The 24,771-nt window shown below is 44.1% G+C and overlaps 1 protein-coding gene and 1 long non-coding RNA gene across 3 annotated transcripts in view; one reads left to right on the top strand and one right to left on the bottom strand.

Moving 5' to 3' along the window:
* Sparcl1 (SPARC like 1) overlaps positions 1 to 19,130 on the bottom strand; it is a 30,189-nt gene extending 11,059 nt beyond the window's left edge. The window contains exons 1-4 of one of the 2 annotated variants that reach the window (XM_075944402.1): positions 18,719 to 19,130; positions 5,051 to 5,115; positions 2,223 to 2,351; positions 885 to 1,850 (exon numbers count right to left, since the gene is read on the bottom strand). In XM_075944402.1, the coding sequence (XP_075800517.1) occupies positions 885 to 1,850; positions 2,223 to 2,351; positions 5,051 to 5,104 (1,149 nt within the window). In that variant the 5' untranslated portion in view covers positions 5,105 to 5,115; positions 18,719 to 19,130. The remainder of the gene's footprint in view (positions 1 to 884; positions 1,851 to 2,222; positions 2,352 to 5,050; positions 5,116 to 18,718) is intronic. The other variant, XM_075944403.1, reaches the window with a different exon arrangement.
* Positions 19,131 to 19,450: 320 nt separating this feature from the next.
* LOC142832801 (uncharacterized) lies at positions 19,451 to 21,796 on the top strand. Its single transcript, XR_012907275.1, has 4 exons — positions 19,451 to 19,652; positions 19,754 to 19,840; positions 20,528 to 20,734; positions 21,441 to 21,796. It is a non-coding gene; the product is annotated as an uncharacterized LOC142832801 (long non-coding RNA).
* The last annotated feature ends 2,975 nt before the right edge of the window (positions 21,797 to 24,771 follow it).

Genomic DNA, 24,771 nt, shown 5'->3' with positions numbered 1-24,771 from the left:
TGACGGACACAGTGGTTCAGCAGGACCAATGTGACCCCAGTTTTGAAGACAGCAGAATTGCAGCTGCCTATGGCTCCCTTATTGAGGTCTGTCAGAATTTTCCAGCTAAGCCCCCTAAGCCATAGAAATCTACTCGGCTGATTCAAAGGGCAAACTGGATGTGTTCGGGATTTATTATCTCTAACAAATCCCAGACAAAATAAATGTCCCAGCTGCTTACTCCCAAATGGAATAATCCTTGGGAGTTTTTAAAAAACAAATTTAATTAATTTTTAAAGCTTCTTTTCCTTTCCTATGTAATATTCACATTTCTCTTTCATTGTTTCTTGTACTTCTCAAATACCTGTCACTCAAATCAAAGGTCTGCTTCCAAGAGGGGCTCAAACAGAGCATGCTCTCAGTTTGGTGATGGACAGACAGACAAATACATAATTGCACAAGGTGAGCATTCATAATCTGAACACTTGAAAATATGAAATTCTCTGAAATCCAGCTACTGTCTGAGCACTGACGTGGCACCAACAGCAGAGACTTAACACACAGGCTCATGTGACAGGTTACAGTTAAAATACAGTCACATCCAAAATATTGTATGACATTATGCTTAAGCTAGAAACACGTAGGGAGTGTTTGTAAAACAAACTTCGTGCTTAAATATGGATTCTATTTTCAAGATATCTCATTATGTACATGCACATGTCGCAGGGACTGAACAAAACTGCAGTGTTTTTGGTCCATCACTTCACAGGGGGGATGCTCGGCCTGGCCTGTATCTTAGGAATGTTCTGTGTGAAGCACACACAGCAGGGCATGAGAGCATACAGAGCGGGGGCGGCTATTTCCTGGCTAACTGATTGGATAAGCATCATGGTAAACAGTCTCACCCTTGGGTTGTCTCCAGCCTCACTTTTGTCTACTTTCTCATTCTCATCCGTTGCTTGCTCAGCACGTTTGAGGTAATAGGAAAGGGCATCCGCTTTCCCAGCCTCCAGGAGCTCCTGGCTTGGGATGAAAGAGTCATCACTTGTACCATGCTTAGTGTCATCCTTGATGCCATCATAACTGGCCAGGATGGCAACAGCGTCGGTAGGTTCTGCGGAAACTGTCTTTCCATCCTCATCCTTTTGGCTACCAGTAGCTTCAAGGACAGCTTTTCCTTCTTGGCCCTGCCACTCTGTATGCTGAATGTGCTTGGCACTGCTTGCCGTCTTGTCCTCCCCTTCTGCATTGGAGTTACCTTCTTGCTCTTGGTTTCCTTGCTCAAACCCATTCTTCTCCGTCTTGCTTAATTGAGTTGGTTGACTGGACTCTTCTAAGGGATCATCAGATTGGTCACTGTTCCCCTCCTGCTTGCTGATAGGCTGCTCCTCAGGAGGTTCTTTTTCCCTTTCCTGGTTATCACCAGGAGCACCAACGTCTCCTGGCTCCTCCTCCTCTTCTTCCTCTTCTTCATCGGGAGCACCTGGATCTTGTTCTGGACTTTCTTCGTCCATTAAGTCTTGGTTATGAGGGTTGTTCTTGTTCAGTTGCTGGTTCGCGTCCCCTTCAGATTGCTCTTGGCTTCCCTCCCCCTTTGTGACATTTGCCTGTGGGTTGGAATCCACAGAGGAAGTAGACGCAACCTCAGGGAAATCGGTGCTCTCTGGGAGCTTCTCCTGTTGAGGAGGCTCACTTGTACCATCTTGTGCATCGATCACTCCTTCTGTCGGTGAATAGTCCAAATTCACGCTTAAATCACCCTCCCCGTCCTCCTCATCCTTGAGATCCTCCTCAAGGCTGTAGGCTTTGTCCTGTTCTGTTGACTGTTCATGGTTCTCCTCTTCTGACTTCAGTGCTGAAGGCTGTTCAGCCTTAAAAGAACAAAAGTTTATTCTTAAAACAAATGACATGGTATTCATATTTACCGTCACAAGGTTAATATTAAGTTGTCTCCCTTCTTTCTCCATGCATTATCATCTAAATAATGCCGTTCTTCACCTTCTAAAGCACAGGTCTATCCTGAATTTAAACTTTGTAAAATGAAATATTTTATATAGCACTTGACTACAGGGAGTAAGTACACTCATTAATCCCTATAACTTTCAGTGTTTCGAGATAGTTCATGTAATTATTGTACTTACAAAATGAAACTGAGACATGAATATATTAAACCTTAGGCACGCTTTTGTATGAAATTCTCTGGAGAACTAAGGAGATGACAGTAGAATGGTGATGACTTGTACCTTATCGCTGGCCTGGTTTTCTATGTCTGCTGCAGCTTCAACCCCGGCCCCGGGGGCTGCCGCGTCGTCGGGTGTCACCAATGCTGCGGTCGTGGGGTTGGCATGGCCAGAGAGAAACCTTGCATTTGTCTGAAAAAGACAAAGACTTTGTGCCACTAACAGACAGATGCCAGCTTAAAATACACGAGTTATTTTTGTCAGTATCACCGCTGCTGGAGTCTTTGCTGGTGGTCTCTAGAATTGCCTACGCCACCAAAAAATGCCTGCAATCTATTGTTACATTGAAGAATTATAGTCAAATTTATGAAAGGCTATATATGCAAAGACTGGATGAAAATAAAACAGAAGATATTTCAGTAATGATTATTCTTGACTTGGGATTTTCAATCTTGACAGAAACATACATATTTTATGATCTTGGAAAGTGTTATTTGACATAAATGGAGAAAAACAAAATTAACCCCAGGATATAGCACCGAACAGCACCTTGGCTGCTTTTAAGTTCTCACAGAAAATTAACAGAAAAGATTATAAGATTTTTGCTAAATATTTATTTTCTTGGTCCCATTGGCTTTTACTAAAAGCCGTCAGGACACCTTTGACTAAACAAGCTATTTAATTTAGAACCAATTAAAAGATTGTGCGAGACAGGGCATGGAGCCTGGTAGGGAGCAGCCACTGGGGAGTCTAACTTCAGCAAGAGCCATGGCTTCGTACAAGATGAGAGACATCAACCAAGAGCTGGGCAGTGATGCACAGAACAGAAGTTGGGTAACTAGAGTTGGAGGGAGGTCTCGCTTCAAGCCTTGATTGCTCTTTGATCTTTACTGGACTCGACAAGTTGTTGCCTTCTCTCCTTCCACCTCCTCTGGCAAAGCGAGCAGAAACACAGAGACTGAGTGGATGGACAAAAACTATTTTGTAAATTTCAGAGCTCCCACGTGAAAACTAGTCTTCCTGACAGTAATGTTCCATGATGAAAACACGTTAACTGTCAGTGTGGGAAGCAGAATTTTGCCTTTATGGAGATCCTGTGGGTATGCAGGGGACCTAAGTATAGAGCCCAGGCTCTACAGTCAGTGCCTTCTCACCCACCAGCAGGCCCGTTAGTGCCGACAGTGCTGGTAAAGGAGAGGTGGCTACCGGATCTGTTACGATCTGCTTGCTATTTCGCATCTCACCTCCTTCTCAACTAAGAGGATTGACACTGAAAATGATTTGGAAGAAGCTGAAGCAAAGAGGAGAATGAGAAGTGGAGCCTACTTTGGCAAGTTTCTTCTTCCCCAGGGCGTCATGGAGCGGCAATGGAGAGGGAGGTTGGGCCTGTTGCTGGATGCCTGCTCCCCTTCTCTGCCTCTCTCCTGTACCTTCTTGCTCCTCCTACCTCCACGGAGCACACACTAGTGTGGCAGCTCATTTTCTTTCTGGTAATTGAAATATATTTCACCATCTATGTTTATTTCTCCTGCCCTCTTGAGAATCTGCTTGGAATCTCTCGGCCACACAGAAACTATTAGTTGCTGAAGAATTCAACCAGGGTTGGAAAATACTGCAGCATTTTACACTGGCCAGTCTTTTGAGAAGACAGTTAGCTTTTCAGCGTCTGGCTGGGTCTGCTTATGATAAATCACCCCGGAAAGGAAACATCTGGCTTGTGTCTATATGTGGGAGTGTCTTCAAACGTTTGGCTCAAAGACTCTGGGTGTCTGTTTATAAAGTTGCAAGTATGGCCATTCCAAAGGGAAAGTGTATTTTCAGGAAAAAGCAACAGTTTTGTGGGAATTCTATGCTACTTCATCCCACTTTTCTAACTTCAGAGTACAGTGTGTGACGTCAACTGGACTGCTCCCGTGAGCTAATTTACAGCATCATTGTTAATGTTCGTAATAAACCCTTTCTTTCTATGAACTGCTTGATCAGGGAGACATGTAGTTTGCTTTTGCTGTCTGGAAGCAGCTCCCATTCATCTAAAAGGAAGAATAGAATCTTAGTCTAGGGTAGAGGGTGCAATGTTGTCTAAAGGAGGTTAGTTCTTCCCTTGGATGAAGAAAAACAGATGGCGCAAGTGGTTTAATGAAAGATGATATCCAGAAATGATCACCAGGCTTTAAAAGGAAAGCTTCCAATCAATAGTGCCAAAACCGCTGACATGGCTTTTTGCATATAGTGGTTTTTATTACTTGTAGATGGTGCTGGGGAGAGTGTGCCTGACCATGAAGTAGAAGACACCCTAGTCACGCCTACTTGGAGCATACTGTCTTGGACAACCTAGAGTTGAGGTAGCAGCCATCGATTACCATAGCATATACGATTCTACTACACTGAATCCTGTTTTTATTATTGCAGAGTATCAGGAGAGAGTCTCAGTCTCAGAAATCAGACAGCATGCCTTTGATCCTGAAGAGAATAATGGAGGAGAATGGCTATGCAATACATGTTAAATTCTTTGTTTTTTCACAGATCTACAATTTATTCTCCCTCACCACTGTTTGGGTAGACTCTGTCTAATAAGATGATAGTCAACATTTTCAGCTGCATAATTATTTTACCTTATTGCTTGGGGAAATGTTTTTAAAGTATATTATCTTGATTTTTTTCCTTTTACTTATGAATTTACTTCATGGAAATGTAATTGGAATTACAAAGAATCCAAAGCCATCCTAGAAGGATCGTTTTGGTGGGGGTGTCTTTGCTTGGGACTGGGTCGTTTTAGGCTCAGCTGGGGCCTGAGATGGATCTTCCTGCTTCAGCACCTCAAGTCAAGAAAAGTTTTTTCCAAATGCAGAGCCAGGGGGGAGAGCTATAACACAGAAGGGAAGGATGTTTACCGGGATCGCAGCTGCAGTCCCCAAGATGTACAGGAAGAAAAGTGCAGGCGTCATGTTGTCTGGACCTGTGAATCAAGGAGACAGTGTCAGATTTGTGGGGGCTTCCTTTGGGACGACTACCAGATGGTTTTACAAATGCCAGCTGGCTATTGTCCACTCTGGAAGTGACTGTCATTTTACTAGTCTCCCACATCTGAATGGAAACCTATTTCAGTTCTTACCTCGCCTTGTTCCTATAAAGCTTGATCCTTCATGTGTTTCCACTTACGACGAGAAAAGACACAAGCTGCCAGGGACCTCCAGCTCTGCTCAATGTAATGTTCTATCACGAAACCAGAGGTAACCCTATACATTTCACAACCCCCAGATGGTCTTTTCTCTAAAACATATTTTGACTATGGTATCAAACATAAATGTTTTCCTAGGGGAACGGGGAACTGGAGAGGAAGAGGAAGAGGTGGAAAGCATGTAAATGAAGTACTCATATGGGAAATTCCCAAAGGATAACAATTAAAAAGAAATAAGCGTTTTGTATATGGAACTAAGAGCAAAAGTAAAAAACTAAATAGTAAATTTGGGGGGAATACGTTAGATATATTTATGACTGATGGTATCCAAAAATACTTTATTTTCCCAGTGAATGCTAATGGTTAAGAGTCATTGGGAAATGAATTTTCCTTTTTCTTTACTTCCAAATTTTATGTTTAATGTGATGTGAAAATGACCCAAGAGGACACACTAGTAGCAGGAGACAGTTCTAGTGTGTTCTCTGTCTTGGGATAAGTGGCTGATCCTGCTGCCTCGTCAGGGTAACTGTGTTTGTCGCACGGTGATGGGAACGATTTCACGGTCTGTAGGCTATCACTGAGACGCTCGGGTTTGTGTAGAGAAGTGAGGCCTATGGTAGGAAATGAGATGCTGTGAGAACAACCGCCACACTGAAGACGGTGGAGGCTCGATTTGCTGACTCTTGCAAAGTGCTCGAAAACAAAAACCATGACGTCCTCGCTCAGGACGATGAGTACCATTTATTCCGGGATACATGAAAAAATCAGTTATTCTGAGACAGTCAGATTTAGTGTGCTGTTTCTACAAATGCAGACTTTGTTTTCAGAGCAGATGAGGCTCTAGACACGAGAGATGCAGACAGGGACACAATTTTGCATGTGTGGAATTATACCTTGTGTACTGACATGAGATGATGGGAGCTCTTCTCCAAATCTACAAGCTGGCTCATTGCAGAACGTTTGGAAGGAAGGGTTGGCCGGGAAGTGGAATCTGAGCTTTAGATCGGAACTGTCTCCCCACTGCCCAGAGACCTTGGCCAGGTCATTCATTACTTTATCTACAAGACAGGGCTGGAGGAATTTTCCCAGGAGACTCAAAGGAGAGCATCTAGGGATTCCTAACACCTGTGACAATGGAGAACCTTTCAATTTCCTGAAACGCTCCAAGGCAGAAAATGGCCTAACAACTCTGGTCCTTAACAACTCACAGATTTGGAATCTTTTTGTCCCTTAGCGCTCTCTGGCTCTTTCCTTCCTTCACACCAGTGTTTACTGTCATAAACCCAGCAACTCTGAAGATGCAGGGTGGTGGAAAAGAAAGAGAAGAAGCCTTTTTCTTCTGCTAGGAACAGGATGGCTCTTGCCAGATGGGCGACTTCAGCTGAAACTTTAAAGCATGCCAGCTAGACTCTTGCTCTAGGTAAGGCCTTTCTGCGGAAACCAGCAATTTAGAATCCCAAATCCAACACCCCTATTCGCCAGCCAGTCTGTGTCACCACAACAAATATCCAGATGAAACACTTGGCAGCAGAAAGAAATATCCTCCTAAGAAGCAAAGCTCCACAGGCCCGAGCTGTATTCCAAGCGACCACGTCTTCCATTTCTCTGTGGAGGCGCTAAGGTATTGGTTGCTCACTGAATGTCATCTTGTTTCTGTCCTCAAATCTGGGCTGTCCTCAGTGACTTGTTTGACTGAGTGCTTAAGGCAGAAGTGATGGTCCAGACTTCTGGATCCGGGTCACAAAAATTTAATATTTCCCTCTCAGAACATTTGTTTCAGGAGCCCTTAGCCACTTGTCCTGGGCTGTTACATCATTGAACGTCGTTTACCAGTCCTAATGATTTCAGCTTTCCACGTGTCCTTGACAACGCATACCGACCTGTGAGGGACAGTCCTTCACCAGGTCAGTACTCCTGGTGAGACTAGACCCCTGACCCACAAAACGTTCCGATGTTATACAAGGGCTTCCGTGTTGGGACAATATATTGGCATTCAGTAATAGGTGACAGAAATGGAAGCTGAGTCTCTTAGTATTGATTGTGTTTTCCGAAGTATAACTTTATTGAAAAAGTACCTTCTTTCCACCGACGTTAATAATACCTCATGCCAGGTGATGTGGTGAGCACCCTCCCTGTGTGACACTCAGGCGCTCCTCCTGTGACCTCACACCTCCAGTTCTCAGCATCGCCCACCAAGGAAAACTTGCCCAGCACCTCACTTTGCCAACATGCCCTTTCACCACTGTTCCCATCTGGTCACCCCTATTGGGGTGCTTTTCAAGGACATCCCCGAAGGCTCCCCCAACCCCCGTCTCTCACTCAGAAGAAATGAGGGCAGTCCCTGTCTTCTGGGGCCTGTTATTGAGGGATTACTTTAATTATGTTCAGAGGATCCTGCGGGCTTTCCAGGGTAGGGTTGCTATGAAGGCCTTTGCACGCCTCCTCCTCATCTCTCAGAGGCCCTCATTTGCTACCGCACACTAATTCCCCTGTGTCTCATCCCCACCTCCACACGCCCAGACTCACAAAGCAGTTCTCAGTGTTGTTTTCCCTCGAGAATTTGCCTTTAGAATGGCTTCATCTTGCTCTGTCTCATAGTGTAATTAGGGAAGTAATTTTGGTTGTATTAACGTTTCTCAGTTCTGGTTACGGCCTCCGCCCTCTTTCCCCTTCTCTGTGAATACAGACTTTTTTCATTTTTGTGTTATTTCTTGTTCAATAGTATTTTTGCATATTTTTGAGATCTATCTATCTATCTATCTATCTATCTATCTATCTATCTATCTATCATCTATCATTACCTATGTATTTATCATTTATCTATCCATCCATCCATGTATCATCTATCTATTCAACCATCTATATATCATATCATCATATATCATATCATATCTATCATCTATCTATCTATCTATCTATCTATCTATCTATCTATCTATCTATCTATCTATCTATCTTCTAGCTAGCTACCTAGCTACCTAAGGGACAGATCACAAAACCAAGAACCTCCAGTTTCAGATCCCTCCTTTGCACAGGGGCCACACAAAGTTCAAAACCTGATGGTGACTCCTTTATCTTAACGAAGAAGGCTCCACACATTGCACAAACTCCCAGCTTCATGGATCTCACATGTGCTTCTCAGCAGCCTCCTCTGAAAGCTCCTCACACTTGTGATACTATAGGGGCTTAATAAAACAGGCAATGTGCTTCATGCTGCTAAAAGCAAGGCCATTCTTGCCTGAAGGCTGGCTCCTGCCATGGTCAGATACTCTATTCTCTTTCTCCCTTTAGTTCCCCCTTCCACCACCACCAAGCTTTTCTCCTTTGGATGCCTGGTTCTGGCCTTCTCATCTGACTGCTTTTCTTTGAATTTCTCTCATTAGTTAAACTCTATGAGTATAAAATAAAGCCGCTGGCTTCAGTGGAAATTGTCCGTTTCGTTAATAAGTCAGTTGTTCAGTTCTAACTGAGAGGGATTTCAAGTGCTTTCAACTGTGTGAATGAACCAAGAATAATTCATTGAGAGAGCTCTCTTTCAGGATTAAGGAAAACAGCAAATTAATACCTAAATACAGTTCCAAGTAGCCTGATTCTCATGGTACGGGGCCTCTTTGGGAACCGTGGTGTGCTCTGAGAAGGTTTTGTCTTTTGTGTAAGCTACGGATAAAAACACTCATTCCAAGGAGCCGGCTCCAGGTCTTAGCACATGGTGGAAGCATCTCATGTAGACTTGTCATGGCCAACGGTTTTTCTGAGGATGCCAGTTGTCTGCCCACTGATATAACATAGCTCATCACTCACAGGTGCGGAGGCAACTAATCCTAAGGAGCTTTATGGTTGGAGTTAGTTTGAAGAATTTCTTGGGAAAAGGGGAGAGGCTGAGGTTTACTTTTGCCTTTTGAAAGAACCCAGAGAGGCAAAAGCACAGCTGGTTCACAGCTGGTTCTCAGCTGTTTCACAACTGCACCGCAACGTGTCTGTTCATTGTGTGCCTCCCACTCTGGGAAGGGGTGTCTCCCTTACATCTGACACAGTCTCTGTCCATGTGTGTCTCTACACCCACACCCTTCTTTCCCAGGGTTGGGTCAACAGACTTTCTTACCCACTTTCTGTTGGGTTCAGCCAACAGGGACCCTGAAAGGAGGAGTCAAGGGTGCAGAAGGCGAGGGCCTGTGGTTTTCAGTCCCTTCAGGTGGCCCTTTGCGACAGCTTTCTCTGGATTCAGAGAATTCCTCCCCTTTTATTTACAAACTCAGTTTTGACCACCCTGTCCCTAAGAGCCCTGTAGCTTCTCCATGGCTTCCCACGCTTTGGTAAATAATTTCCAATGAGATTCTCCTCAAGTTCTCAGATCGGAGTTTGTCGCCTGGAATCACCGTTTCCTTTTTGTGTTTTGGATTGATAACCACTTTGAGTAAAAATACAGGAGTCATGGGTTTGCATATCTTCAGCTCTCATACAGCGAGGGACGCCCTGTCTTGGGCCTCTTCAGTGCTACTTAGCTCACTCAATTTCAACTTGTCTCCAGCCCCTTTTCACACTGTGCTCTGTCCTAGGACCCATAACATTTTATCTAGTAAAGAGTGGGTCCAATTAGCCGAATGCAAATATATTTTGCAATTTGGCTGATTAATAGTGGACATGGAAATATTTTCTTGACAATTATTTCTGACTTCATAACACAAAAATATGCACCCACCGCCTTCAAGTACTAGCATATGAATTCTGGAGCCCTCAGCCTTGCTCTCGTGATGCTGGAGGCAGTGGGGTGAATTAGACATCTCCCATGTGACTCACTCTTGGACCTTAACAGTCACTCTACAGACGCATGGGGTTTGAGAAAAACGCCACGACAAAGAACCAAAACACAGTGTAAGCAGAGGCTGGTGTTCTGTTCCTTGTGGGAACAAAAAATTGCAACATCTAGATTTCATGGATTTATATTCTTGCCCAGAAAAACAAAACATCAAATGATAACAAAACACTTAGAGAAAAATGGCTCACTTCCCATCTTTAGCTCACAGTGGCTATGACGACCCTGCCACAAGCAGTCAGGAAGCCCCCCCGAATAAGGATCAATGACTGGCGGCACCGAGGCCTAAACTAAAAGTTTCTTCGCTTTAAACAAATTCCTAGTGTTTTATTCTCTCCACGCTTTAGGAAACGATTGGAAAGATTTATAGAGAGATTAAGCCGGACTCCAGGGTTAGGTCTTCAAATGTATTTGTGTGTATTTGTGTGAGCTAGAGCTAGGGGCAAGAGGGGAAAATGGAGGACACTTGGGGTTTTGTTCTTTTTGAATGTGACAGAATGTTGCATTGATTCAGGGAGAGTTAACTCAGAGCTGTTTGGTGGCGAATGAAAGCTTGGTGGAGGGCACTGAACCAACGGTCGCTCCAGAATTACAAATGGCTCCAGTGTGACAGCATAGCCTGAATATTTGGCCAGCGTGGTGGCATTAAACCAATTATAGGCTTCCACTGTCGTAAATAAAGTCAATTCTTACGGTTGTTTTTCTTCTGAATCTCAGGTTACCTCTCAGTGAATTTCTGTCATATCACATCAGTAGGTTGGCAGCTCACGTTGAATCAATACAGAAACATGGCTTTGATTTTAGAGCTATTCTCTCTCTCTCCCTCTCTCTCTCTCTCTCTCTCTCTCTCTCTCTGTGTGTGTGTGTGTGTGTGTGTGTGCCTGTAGAACAGATTCTGATGGCATTTAGGGTAATGTTTATGCTATTATGAAAAGTAACCGCTTCTCACGCCGTATTCCATTTGTCTTTGTTTAAAACCCAGTAGTGGGCTGGAGGCTTCTTCCAGCATTTGCCACCTCTTTTCTTTGCAAGTTACAAACCGGGATACTAGACCCATTGCAGCGATTAGGTTGTACTAGTAGAGATTTGAATGGAATAAACAATTTCATTATTTTAGCTGGTTTATATTTATGTACAGTACTTATAAAATATACATTTGTAGTATATATGCTGCCAAAGCAAGCACAAAATACACATTTCTATAAATACGCTTGTCTCCACTCATTTCAGCTGGCCTTTAGGAAGTCTGGAGACCCTTCTCCAGACAACACTGCTGTTTCACAGTCTGAGCTACAGCTACAGCATTAAGGATGTCAGAAACAGATCTTGGCCTAAATAATTTATTTGATTTATTCCAAGTTCAACAGGGAAAGCCATCTTTTCAAAATAGTTCAGCTTGGCTGGGGGGTGATGGTGCCTTTAACCCCAGCACTCGGGAGGCAGAGGCAGGTGAATCCCTGTGAGTTCAAGACCTGCCTGGTCTACAAGAGCTAGTTCCACGACAGCTAGGACTGTTATACAGGGAAACCCTGTCTCAAAAAACCAAAAAATGGTCCAACTTATTTATTTTTATTTACATATATTTCTGTGATTCTGTAAGCACCAGTTGAGACCAGAAGAGAGTGTTGGATCTCCTGGAAGTGGCATTACAGTTGCCTGTGAGCCACCATCTGCAGGTGTTAGGAGCTGAACTCAGGATCACTGGAGGAGCAGCAAGTGCTCTTAGATGCTAGACATCTCTTCAGCTCTGAAAAGTCATCTTTCCGAATCAAAAAATATGTGTGGAGGGACTAGATGCTGGCTCAAAATTTGCTTTGGCATAACTAATAGATCTTTAGGAAATTTCCTCAAATTCCTGGTATCACATCTAAAGGGCAAAGGGATAGCAAGTGGATAGCAGTAGGTTATGATGACTGTCCCTAGCAAGGCCCCTGCGTCCTGTCTGCATAGCCACCTCATGGAGAAGAACACACACAGACCCTCTGTTGGGCTCCTTTTTGTGTTTAAAGGATTGGCTTTCACCATGGGAGAGGTTGTAATTGGATTTTACCATGAAAGGAAGGAGTAATTAGATTTCTCAGCAGCAACTCAAGCTCCAGGCTTGGAAAAGCCAGCCATAGAGCTGGAATGTCCTATTCTTCAGCTGTCAATAGAGTCCAGACGAGCCTGGAGACACGGGGCTGCAAGGCACCATGGAGCGGCTGTGCATGCGTCAACCGCTGTTGGTCTCTGAGGGAGCAATTCTAGTTTTGGGCGTGAGAGTGTGAGGAGGTTGAGACTAAAGAGAGGTTGCTGGGCCTCCGACAGCCACACAGCACTTCTTCATTGCATTTGGTAGGAAAATGGGACATTTCTTTGAAGGAAACCCTCTGATTGGTCTTTATCTCTGTCCACAAGTGTCTGCTTTCTAGAGGACAAGGTATCCAAAATTTGGCACACCCTAGATCATCACTCTCTATCCAAATTAAATAATAAATTCATTGTGTGTCCTTTTTTGGTTGCAATTGCTTCCGTTTCAGTTTCTGCAACATTTTGTAGAGATTTATAGTAAGGATAGGGCAGGGGAGACTTTTATATTGATTTCTTTTTAGTTCATATAGCTTTTATAACATTAATTAAGTCATATTAATTAGGAACATATATTCATTGAAATTAAGTTAAATTTCTTAAGTTCTAGATTGCCTCACCACTTAAACCTGCTTAGACTAACCCACATGTCCCCTGTGAGTACCCTTACCTTACTGTCCCTCTCTCTTCTCCACTTTAAAAGCCAGGGCGCCTCTACAGTCGCCCGTACCTCTGAGAGAGTCCTCTTGTCTACTGGTCACTACTGCTACGTGGGGATTTAAGTGCTGGTAGTTTTGCCTCCTTCCTGAATTAACCTCATTGTGCCTTGAGTCATCAAGCAGCTAAGCCCCTTTCTTCCTGACCAAGGAGACTGGCTTCAGCGGCTCATCTTGAGGGCTGACAGGCATTTGATCTGTTCATCTTTGTTTAAGTTAAGGGACCTGAGAAGGAGCTACCAGAGACCCTAAAAGGGAGACTCCTGCCTCGACTAGTCTCCCTGATTTCTCCTTCTTGCTAGTGTTTTATTTCCTGGAACATGTACATCCACACTTCCAAATAAGGCTAGGTATCCTCCGTGGAGGTTGTTTGTGTCAGAGGAAGCCTGTAGGCCACTATTTTTAGAAGTTAGGGCAGCTATGGAGAATTTCCTTTCTGAGAAGGTGCAAACGAGATGACTATTACAGGCACTTCCTAGTCAGACTCGAACAGTGCTCTCCTGGTCTTGCGTGAGAGTCACAGGCTTTGCTTTCTGAGAGCAAAGCTTTTAGTCATACTTCACCTGCCCAATGGGTGCTGCTACCTGATCTAGAGTTAACACTGTGCTTTAGGGCTTTTAAAGTATTAATGAGTCTCCAGGAGGAGATCTAGAGCTTGGCATTAAAGTCACCCAAAGAAGGCAAACAAAACCTTTCTATTTTGAGTTTTCTGCTGAGCCACCAGCTGACATCAAGGTGCTCCTGTCCAGGGCTATTCTCAGACTTTCCCAGACCACAGACTCCCATGTGGTTCTTCATTTGGGGTAGACGAGGCTCATGGTCACTGGGTCTTTGGATCTGACAAGAAATCCACAGAGATATTGAGATGCACATGCAACCTGAATCAAACAGAGTCCCCAAATATAGCAGTGAAGTGCTTTGCGGGGGGAATTTAGATTCAAGTCTCCTTCGCTCTTCTTTCCCAGATGGGTCAATTGCTTGTTCATCATATAGGCTGTGATCCTTCCTGCTCACATTTATTCCTCCCAGCCACCCTGCCACACACAACCCCTATTTTTAGCCTTCAGATGAGGGAGGAAGGGAGGGTGGGAGCAGGGAGAAGTCACTTTTGACCTTGTCAAGCTCCATCAAATTCTCTTAGAACAAACACGCTTTAACCATGCAACATATATCTCAGTATACAATTGCAAGCAATATGTGTTCAGAGGTAGGGTGAATTTTTTCATGCTGTATAAAAATACAGATTCATTGTATTTGGTGCCTCTGCATTTTCTCTCATGAGAGCCCCTGGTCTGAATGACATCATTTTGAGCAAAAAAGAGTACTATTAAGGAAACCAATCCGAAGCAGCCTCAAGCACAGCCCGTTTTCATTCCTAGGAAACCAACCTTGACCAAACAGGTGAGGGAAGAGATAAAGGAGATTTAATCACTATTCTTAGGGCATGACTTCATTATTGCAAGTGTGGAAACCACACAATTCTAGAGCTTCACTTACAGATTTAAGTGGTTTTCCATAAGCCCGTTAAAGAGCACTGGGAGAGGCGGAACACTAAGTAATTAAAATCTGGATGGCATCACCGTGGGGTGAGAACTTGCGCCCGGAGCTGCATTTGCAGCGTCAGCAGGTTTGCAAAGGTGAATCACAGTCTGCAGGATGGAGAATGCTTGCTGTCAGGCAATGACAGAGCAGACCCAGTCCACACAGACACGGATGTTAAAGACACACGTGGAGATTCTCCACACAAGGCAGGAAACATGAGATGATAAAACACACAAAATGGACTAAGATGAAATGGTATTTAAAATTGGCACGTGAATAATAGGTTAGAGATCTGCAGTACACATTATCACACATTGTCCATTTGCACATTCGGGTTGGCCAGAACCGTTAGAAAGATGAAGATGGCTTTGTCCTCAAGGCCACCTCATGCTTGCGTATGCAATTTCCATTCCTGGGATGGCTTGATTAATGACTGTTTCAGTACACACGGGCCCTGAGGAGCACAGCCTCGCTCCGGCTCATCTCCTTGCTCCCCCATCCCAACCCCCGGACATTTCACAGGATAAGCAACACTGAATGCATCAGTAGTTTGAGGCAGCAGGTAAAAATAGCATTCTTTAGGTAATTGTCTGACCTAAGATATTAGGAAACCTAACATCTCAGGGAAGATGAAATGGCTTATACCTTTTGTCCTAGTACTAAGACAAGAAAAGACTTTTATATTCTTCAAAACGTAATGAATAAATAAATAAATAAATACCAACCCCTAAACCGATAATTATTCCCTTTCTTTTTCCTTTACAAATTTACCGGTCAAGTAAGCAATTTTTTTTCCTGAGGCTATTATTACAATTTTCTCTCTGGGAGAGTCCATCTCTGTCAGCATTAGACCTCATCATGAAAAGAACAGTAAAACCAATCCTTGCTCAGCTCTCATCCATCGCCCCAGTTCATCTTACAACGATCGGTTCCCCCTTGGAAAAACAGGGGAAGCCAGGGCCTTTGAGTTTAGCCGCTGGTTTTAACACAGGCTTGATGCTGAGTAACAACTGCAGTGTGTGCCATTGGGTAGGGTGACTTTTATTTCTCCTTTCTCTCCCCGGTTTTCCCCCTTGCCCCCCACAGGAGATGGCTGCTGCTTTAGTTGCTTTCTTAATACCTTCTTTTCACTGAATCTTTAAAGGAAACATTTAGCTACTGCTGCACATAAGTTGGTTGCATAATAGGCAAGAAATGAGCCAGAACTGGACACCTTATCTCCACTGAAAGATTTTAAGACTAACAAGAGCTGTTTCACAGAGCTGGTCATGACTTGGGACTCTCTCTGTACCCTTTCATCACTATGACAACAGGCAGCTCCTACTTTACATAGCCAGAAAAAGCAGCTGACATCTCAGTGCTAGGAAAATAGGGGAGAAGTTTACAAAAAACACAACAACCAGCACCAAAAAAGCCTTTTTGTTTGGATGTCAACAGAGAGGAAAACACACCCCCGGAGCAAGTCAAAACCTCTATTCTTGCCTTCCAGAAAGGTCTGAAAGGAAAAGTGTTGGGGCCACCCCCTTGTCCAAGGAGATCCCTAAACCAGAGCTGGCCACAGTGCAGCATGGCTCCTCTCTGCCTCCGGAAGAGCTGGCCTGAAAAGCGGCCCCTCCCATTTGACTGGGTCCTTTCAGAAGCTGCCAACCGAGGGAGCATGGAGACTCAGGAACAAGCACCTGTGTTGAGGCCCTGAAAATGGTTTCCTCTACATTTCTTCGAATAAAGAAAAGATAACTGAAAGAATATTTCCTTATTCGTTTCTAATGCCACTAGAAGCCTCGTTCCAACATCATAATAGACAGCTTGGGGCATGAGGTTTCCTGTGGCGATTGTAGCGTTTCTGGGGAGTTTAGTGTTGTAGCTGGTACCACACACACTTGTGTTTCATAAATATCTCATTTGACCCTTACAACAACCTCACCTCTGGGGATTATTTGCCTAAGAGATGGACAGCTGAGGCGTGGAGGTGGGAAGTGACTGGCCAAGTCCACACAGCTTGTGAGAGGGAGCTGAGGTTGCAGCTCAGGGGCAGCCCAAGTCTGTCCACTCTGCCATGCTGACTTGGGGATTTTAGCTTGAGTCTGAGGACTTGCTAGAGCACAGTGCATAAGTACGAAGGAAAGCTTAGAGTTCCTTCCCTTTCCACAGTTTACGCAGTGAAGGAAAAACTAGACCAATCCTTTCATAGTTGCTATGATTATTTAATATATACCAGGCGTAGATTTTTTTCCACTTAATTCTCACATCATATCTCAGCACTATCTAATGCTGTTTTTATGATTCCGATGACATCACTAAGGGTTCTATAGAACAAAAAAGGTAAAGTCACTTGTCTAGGGTCCGTGAGCTAATTAGCGTGACAATGTGCACATATAACCACGTCTATATGGTCTTATATAAGTCAGAGTTATGTGATCATCACTTATGAAACCAGAGGCCAGTGTCTTTCTCATGTTAATTTTATTGGCTATCTTTGAAGCGGCCAGTCTCTTCCAGAGTCAGAGTTTTGTATAACCCTTGATGTCCAGGATAAAGAAGCAGGCTATGGCTAGGTGGGAATCAGGTACAAATGCAGCCGGGACAGAAGGCATCCTATGAGATCTGTAAGAGGTTCTCCTGGTTTACCCCCTGAAGATTGTTCCAGGAAAATAAGAAAGTCCAACATGCCTCAGGCTTTGTGATCAGTTGTTTTTGTCATGCTTGACAGGGAAAAAATGTCCTCAATGTATATCTGGACATCATGCTAAAACTTAACCAAAGCAGACATGTTCATGCATGGCTGCAAGTCAGCTGGGAAAACATAACAGTCAAGAGGGAGTGAGAGAAGCCACATCTGGAGTTGCCCAGATGCTTCTGCACGACACGCCTCTTTCTGTCATGGCTGTTTCTTGTTTTTGCTATAGACCTGCACCATAATGCCTGCCGGAGATTAAACTGAAGACAGCCCCCAATACTCTAACCACTCGATGACTGTCCAAAAGCTGTGAATCAAGGGGAGAGGGGCACGATCTTTGAACAACACACATATTCTTTTCCCGGATGTAGGAAGTAGCGTTAGTTGATTGGATGACAAGAAGATGAAATAGATAGTTCTACCTTGCTAGACTTCACGAGATAATCCTAAATTTAAATGTTCTCTAAGAAGGGGGTGTTGAAGAAAAACAAAGAAAACCTTTTTAGTGTGACAATGTGCATATAAATCACATCTATGTGGTCTTATATAATAAAGATTTAGCTGAGCAAGCTTTGGACTAAAAAAAACCCTGGTGTCCATGAGAAAGGAGAGAATAAATTTTTTTGGGGGGGGGGAGTGCGGACTGTGGGGTCATTTCTAATCCGAGAGGTCAGGGCCTGCTCCAGAGGAGTGGCAGATACAATGTCAAAGTGACATACTGAACTTCTTTGCAGACAAAGGCAGTGCTCATGAGACTGTAGCAGGACTTCTTGGGGCACCTTGTCAACTGTATTGCTCTGCAGACAAAAGCAGCGAGCAGCTCTCTCCAGCATGGAAATCTGGACCTGGAGGAATGAGCAAGCGGGGCTCCCAGGAAAATGCTGCGTCTGAGAAGAGCCAGATAGGAGAAGCGTCTGAGAGACTGCACGGCTGCTCTTAGCTTTTCACGCTCCTTCTGCATCTGTTTGCCTAACGAAGACATTATCAGGAGTGGTGCAAATTTCCTGTCCCCTTGTGGACATCTTAACTAATGAGCACAGGAGTCGAGAAAAACCTGCTAAACTGTGTGTGTGTGTGTGTGTGAGAGAGAGAGAGAGAGAGAGAGAGAGAGAGAGAGAGAGAGAGAGAGAGAGAGAGAAAGAGAGAGAGAGAGAGAGAGAGAGACCAGGAAAGGGATAACTTAAAAGTAGCAGAAACAGAATATGCTATCAGAGAGAGTTCCTAACTCTTCCAAAAAACAAAGCTTTCCAGTCCCACATTGCCGTTAAGCACACCGCGATGATGGATAACTGCAGATAGTTTAAACATAAGAAACATGCATACTGTTTGATTTGAAGTATTTATTTCTGGTGTGGTCATCATTAAAACTATAGTTTATTAATTTTGTAGGAGGCAAAGAAAAATGACTACGAAAAGTAAAATTCTCTTTTTAACCTTATAAAATACTCAAAATGGATTTTTAAAATAAGTAAATGGCTTTGAATTATTTAATCAAAATCATTAACCAGCCCTTTCAGATAACAGAAGTCAGTCTAACACATGCATAGGGAATTCATTAACATTTACCTGCGGAGAAGTGGCTGGATCCAGTGCCTTGGTGGCTTCAGCAGATGTTGAATCCCCTCTGTGCACACAGCAGGAAGTAAAAGTCTGACAGCAGCCCAAGAGGAACTCTTTCAACCCCCTTCCTCCTGAGAGCTTGGCCTCTTTGCCTAGAAGCACATTCAGGTTTATTGGAGTTGAAATTCTGCTGCCCCGCCAGCCAGTCAGGGTCTGAAGTGACAGATGAGAATTTGGAGGTTGGCACCAGGGGCTATTTCAGGCTGTCATCGTTTTTGTTGCAGATTCCTGAATCTCTCTCCCTCGGTGCTGCTGAGCTTTGCAGGCAGAGCAGACCCAGAGGGAGAGAGCTAATTCTGCTGCACGCACGGAGTGAACAGCCCTCCCCTAAGCTCTTGTTCTCATAGGCTCCTAACTTGGCCAGAACGTAAGCTCTTGGCTCCTCATGCATTTTTTTTTCTTTTTTCAAACGATCTGTGAGATCCTATGATTGGGGTCCCTTGGGGTGGGGGTGGGGTGCGACTTTAAGAGGCTGCAAAGAGACTCCCCACAGTTGTTTATTCCCAGGGTGACTGGGAAGTCGGGGTTGAAGGAGAGGAGGACTCTTGTAGCAGATGCATTTTTTATACGCTCGATTGGAAACTGTCCTCCTAGATGCAGCCTGAATGTTAATAGCCAAGCGTTCCGGCTACTTAATGCTGTGCAAGCAGCTCTGGAAATTTAGGTTGCGTGCTCGTCCCCAGCCATCACCTCCTGTAAGTCCACGATGGTAAATAAAGCTAGGTGGACAAGAAGAGGTCTTCCTGGGAAATAGACCTTAGCTGTGCTTACTTTGGACTTTGCATTGTGGTGTTTATTTGTTGAGACAGGGTCTCACTATGGAGCCCTGGCTAATCGGGAACTCACAGAGATTTGTCTGCCTCTGCCTCCGAGGGTTAAGGTAATAATACACCAGAAGGCCTGGTCCTGTGTCCTGGTTCTTTATTTATGTGTCTGACTATTTCAGTTATTTTGTCTATATTTATTGCACATTTATTGTAGGTCCAGCCCTATGCTAACGGCTTTCTAGGCTTCACGCCTCTTGATTCTGACACGTCTTTGGAGGTCTCACTATGTTCCTCTTGAAAGGTAGTTCAGCATAATGGATATATCAATAGGCTTGAAGTCCAGGGAGCTTGGGTTTGCAGCTCGGCTTCCTCTCACCCTAACTGTGTAGACCTGGGAATGGGGTCATGACATCTCTATGCTTCAGCTTTCTTATCCATAAGATGACGCTACAGATGCAGATCATAGGATCAGGTAATTGTTCCGAGTTTAAATAATTTAATGCAAATAAACGACACAAACCCACTCCCATGTAGTGGACACTCAACAAGCGTTCACTGTTCTGGTTTACGTCAGACAACACAAAGCTTGGGAAGGCTTGTGCTTTCTCCAGGGCCTCCAACTGTAACCAGTGAAGAGGGATTCCCGGCTTCACACCTGTGTTAGTCAACTGAGAAAGCAACTGCGGCATCCCCTGCAGGTGGGGGTGCTGCTCTAGTCTCTAGGTGTCCAGACAAACGTTTGGATGCTGTGCTTCTTCATTAAAGTTAGATGAGGAGTTGTAACTGAACTTGGGATTTCTGAATGCATGACAGAGTCATCAGGAAAACAGACTCATAAAAAGCAAAGCAAAGCAAACAAACAAAGCTCTTAGCTACAATGTTAGCAGACGCCTCAGCCAGTGCTCTCCAAGGACCCCAGAAACATTTGCCTTATTTATTTTCAGAACACTGAGAGAGAAGGGTAACAAAACTTATCTCTGTTTTGCAGTGAGGAAATCTGGGAGCAGAGGAAGTCCGGCAGTTTGCCCGAGAGCCCGCACAGCTGGGAAGGGGCGCACGTGTCCCGGATCAGGATTATTGCGCCTAATGGAAGGCTTAAGGATATGACGCCCTGGTGCCTAGACAATGGGATCTTTTTCCTCAGCCCAGGCCTGGAGTGTGAGCCGCTCGAAGAGGAAGGAGAAGGGGTGGCTGTGTTAGTCTCTGTTTCTCCCCCTTTCTGTTCACATCTCTCTGGTCTTAGCAGTGTAGACAGCCCTGGCACCATTTTGCAATAGTGCCCTAAGGGACCTGGGAGAGGTGAGACCATTCAGGCTATATCGAAAAGCACTCCTGAGGATTTGACTTTGTTGGTTAAAGAATTTTCTCAGACGCTTCAAATATTAACTTATTTGAATTAGCATCTCCCATTTGTTTAAGGTATCTTTATGAGATCAGTTATAGGCAATGGGATTAATCCAATGAAAATAAAGAGAAAGTTTTAGCTAGAGAGCATTAAAAAAACTTTTGACCAACTCAATTTTTTTTTCTAATTCTAAATTTGACATATTTTGGAAAAATGATAAAATGGATTTCCTTACGGACAGATTGTTTAAGGCAAACTGGAATTATGCTTTAAGTGTAATTTGTATATGAAGAGAGCTATTTTAGCTTATAAAACTTGAGGGATTTGACTCAGTTTTATGACTGGAAAGATCTACTGTTCAGTTATAAGAAATTCAGAACACTGTAATATATACAAACTCTTACAATTGAGGTCGAAGGAAGAGTGACTGAAAACAGTTGAAAAGGGTGTGGAGCCCACGATGTCTTTAAAGTACGGCTTTGTTTTGGGAATGTTCACTGGCAGACAGCCAAGCTTTCATTGTTTCTGACACTGTCATTTCTAAAACGGTTTACAGTTTTCCAAGCAGAGGACAATGAACCTACAACAATGCCCGCCTCACAGATGGAGCCGGAAGCCAGACACAGAAAACATGCCCAATCTCTATAGGAAGCGTCAGAACTTTGACAGAGTAGGCTTTAGGACCTCATACACCATGTCACCAGGATGTCAACATTGGCCAGGAGACCTGACACAGGCCAACATCTAGTATTCTGCTCAACTGTCAGGGTGAAGCTGGGTATTCACTTCCCACCTCTTGCCTCACTTTGGTCTCTGAGGGGGGCTAACACCCTATTTTAGGGGAAAGATTGAAGAACACATTTCAGCAAAGGGTTTCATTCCATAACCATGGTTTCTGGATCTGTAAATTTTACAAACCACAAATCAGAAAGAATATTCATAAAATGTGTCATCATTAAATAGGCATAGTCCTCAGTTCTTCCTCAGTCTCTGTCTTTGCAAGTCATTAGAGTGAGTTTGTCATCATGTAGTAATGACTAATTTTACCCAGACTCCATTTGTGAAGACCCACTTTCAAGTAAGGTCTTACTAATAGGTGCCAGAGTCAGAGGTTGGAGCACACATTTGGGGGGGTTACAATTCAAGCACAGTCTGCCTTCTGGCCCCCCCAATTCACCTCTTTCCCACGTGCCACGGCACATTCCTGCCACTTCAATATCCTTAATAGGTTTCATTTTAATCTCATTTTAAGAATTATTTATTTTATTTTATGTGTATGAGTGTTCTGCCTGCACATGTGCATGTGGAACACACACATGCCTGGTGTTCACCGAAGTCAGAAGGGGGCATTGGATTCCCTGGAACTGGAGTCACTGTGGGAGTCTGGGAACTGAACAGCTGCTCTTGACCACGGAGACACCTCTCCAGGCTCTTCCAAGTCTCTCATCTCACAGAAATATTACCAATTCAAAAACCTCCAACCCTCCCCATCTGAGACATTTAGATTAGGGGTATGGAAGATTTATTTCTGAACTAAAAATATTACCTGCTTTCCAAAATATGATAAAATAAGGAGACATCCTTATTCTGAGAGGGAGAATGGGAGGAACCAAAGGATCATCTGTCCCAAGCAAGTTCAAAGCTCAGCAGGACCAAGTGCTGCTCCTCGGCCAGATGGTCTTCGACGGCTCTGTGCTCTGGCCTCTGGACCGCAAAGACATCTTATGCTCCCTGGGCCTACAGAGGTCCCAGCACCCTACGCCACCTTTGAAGCTGCCAGGACTACCATAACAAACATGGCTGCCCAGCTATCTTAAAACAACAAACTTATTTTTTGTCATAGTTCTAGAACTCTTGAGATCCAGGTATTGGTCTAGGTAGAGCCTCTTCTTGATTTGTGGAGATCTGCCCTGTTCTTCAGTTCTCACATGGTCTTTGTTCTATGTGTCAGTGTTCTAATCTTCCTTTAAGGAGAGCAGCCACTTTGGATTAGGAATTTTACCTTACTTACTAACGATCTTAACTCCTCATAGAGTTGAATTCTGAGGTGTCTGAACACAGAGATTTTGGGAGGGGACAAACTGATCTCAGCGGGAGTCACTCCCCTTTTCCTTGACATCAGACATGTTGGCAGCTATAAGGAACCTTGGAGGCCCCATAGCCTTCCTTTTGTCTTATGTCTGTCCCTTTCTTCCCAGGCCAGTGTATCTGCTGATGTCACAGTCTTAAGGACTTGCTGATTCTTTGTGTGGGATTCATGGGGCCCAAGTAAGTCCCTTACAAGCTGTGTCTAGGATGCACCCATCTGGACTTCTGATTTCTGCTGGAGAGGTTGTCTAGGTTCCCTGGCCAGGGTCAGCACTCTGTCTCCACTGTGAAGTGCTGTTGCCCTGCATCTGCCCCGTTCTCTCAAATCTCGTATTTTGCTGAGACTTTTCCAAATCACCAAGTTGCTTAACGGTTTTTGCTCTGTTTATATCTTCCCTCTCACTTCTCACTATAAACAGCAAATGGAAATCAGGCCACACTTCCCACGCCTTGTTTGGAAATATCCTCAGTTAAATAGTGAGGTTTATCACTTAGAAGCCCTGCTTTCTACCCAGCAGTAGAACATAATGCAGATTTCTGATGCCTTCTAGCAAGCCTGGCTTTTCCTCCAGGGTTCAATAACATCATGCTTTTCTTTCTTAGCTCTCCTCAGAAGCACACTGATATTTCTGTAAACATTTGGGTCATAATACAATGTAGCCAGGATAACTAGGAGGACGGATTTTCCTAGGGCTCTAATTCTTTCTGTTTTGAGCCCTTGGTAGACTCTTTAAGGTCCATTGTTAGGTCTCAAAGAAGTTCAGGACAAATGGTTAACTGAGGGGCCTACTTAACATATCACAGCAGACCCTGGCCACCTGGCTCTCAGCAGAATGTTCCTGCTAAAATCCTGACTTCTCTGAGCGCTTCTCACCCTACCCCCACCCCCAACCTCTCCAGCCCCTGAACTTTCCTTTCACCAGCTTCTCCTCACTATATAACTCCAGCCATTTCATCTATAGTTCCTTAGGTTCTTTTGGTGCTCTTGACTTCTGGTCTTCTCTCTTACCTTCTCTTCTCTCTCTCTTCACTACCTTTTTCTTTCTCCCCTACTCTCATTCCTCTCGTGGTCCATCTATTCTGTTGGCCATGTTCAGTCTAGACTCTTCCAGATGTCTTTGACTATTGTAAGGAGGGCCGCTTGTTGGTTCCTGGCTGCTCAGTCCCAAAATAATCACACAGAAACTATATTATCTGTCTCCAGCAGCAGCTCCATGGCTTCTCCCTACTCTGCCTTCTTTCTTCCAGCATTCAGCTTAGTTTTCCCCACCTAGCTAAGTTCTACCCTGCTATAGGCCCAAAGCAATCCTTTATTAACCAATGGTATTCACAGCACATAGAGGGGAATCTCACATCACCTGACTGTTCTCTGTCTCATATCTATAATAAAAGCCTTCTCAATCCTACCTAGGAGTGGCTATGTCCTCATTTTCATTCATTTGTATTTTTTTAAATAATCCTTCAAGGTCTTCTATGCTTTTCTTATGTTTCAAAATTCTTCCAACCATTGCAATTACCCAAAGCCACTCTAATATCTTTTGAAATTTATGTTGGTAGCTCCTGTGGCGGTGTGAATGATAATGGTCCCCTTAGTCACATATCTGAATACTTGGAGCCTGGTATTGGGTGAAACTGTTTGGGAAGGATTAAGAAGTATGGCCTTGGTGGAAGAGGTGTGTCTCTGGGGGCTGGCTTTCAGGTTTCAAAATGCTCTGCATTCCTACTGTGCTCTCTGCCTTCTGTTTGAGGAAGGGTATGTCAGCTCTCAGCTGCTGCTCCAATGCTGTGCCTGCTGCCTA

The sequence above is a fragment of the Microtus pennsylvanicus genome, chromosome 12 (assembly GCF_037038515.1).
Source record: "Microtus pennsylvanicus isolate mMicPen1 chromosome 12, mMicPen1.hap1, whole genome shotgun sequence".
Taxonomy (NCBI): domain Eukaryota; kingdom Metazoa; phylum Chordata; class Mammalia; order Rodentia; family Cricetidae; genus Microtus; species Microtus pennsylvanicus.
This window is presented reverse-complemented; position numbering and strand designations above follow the sequence as displayed.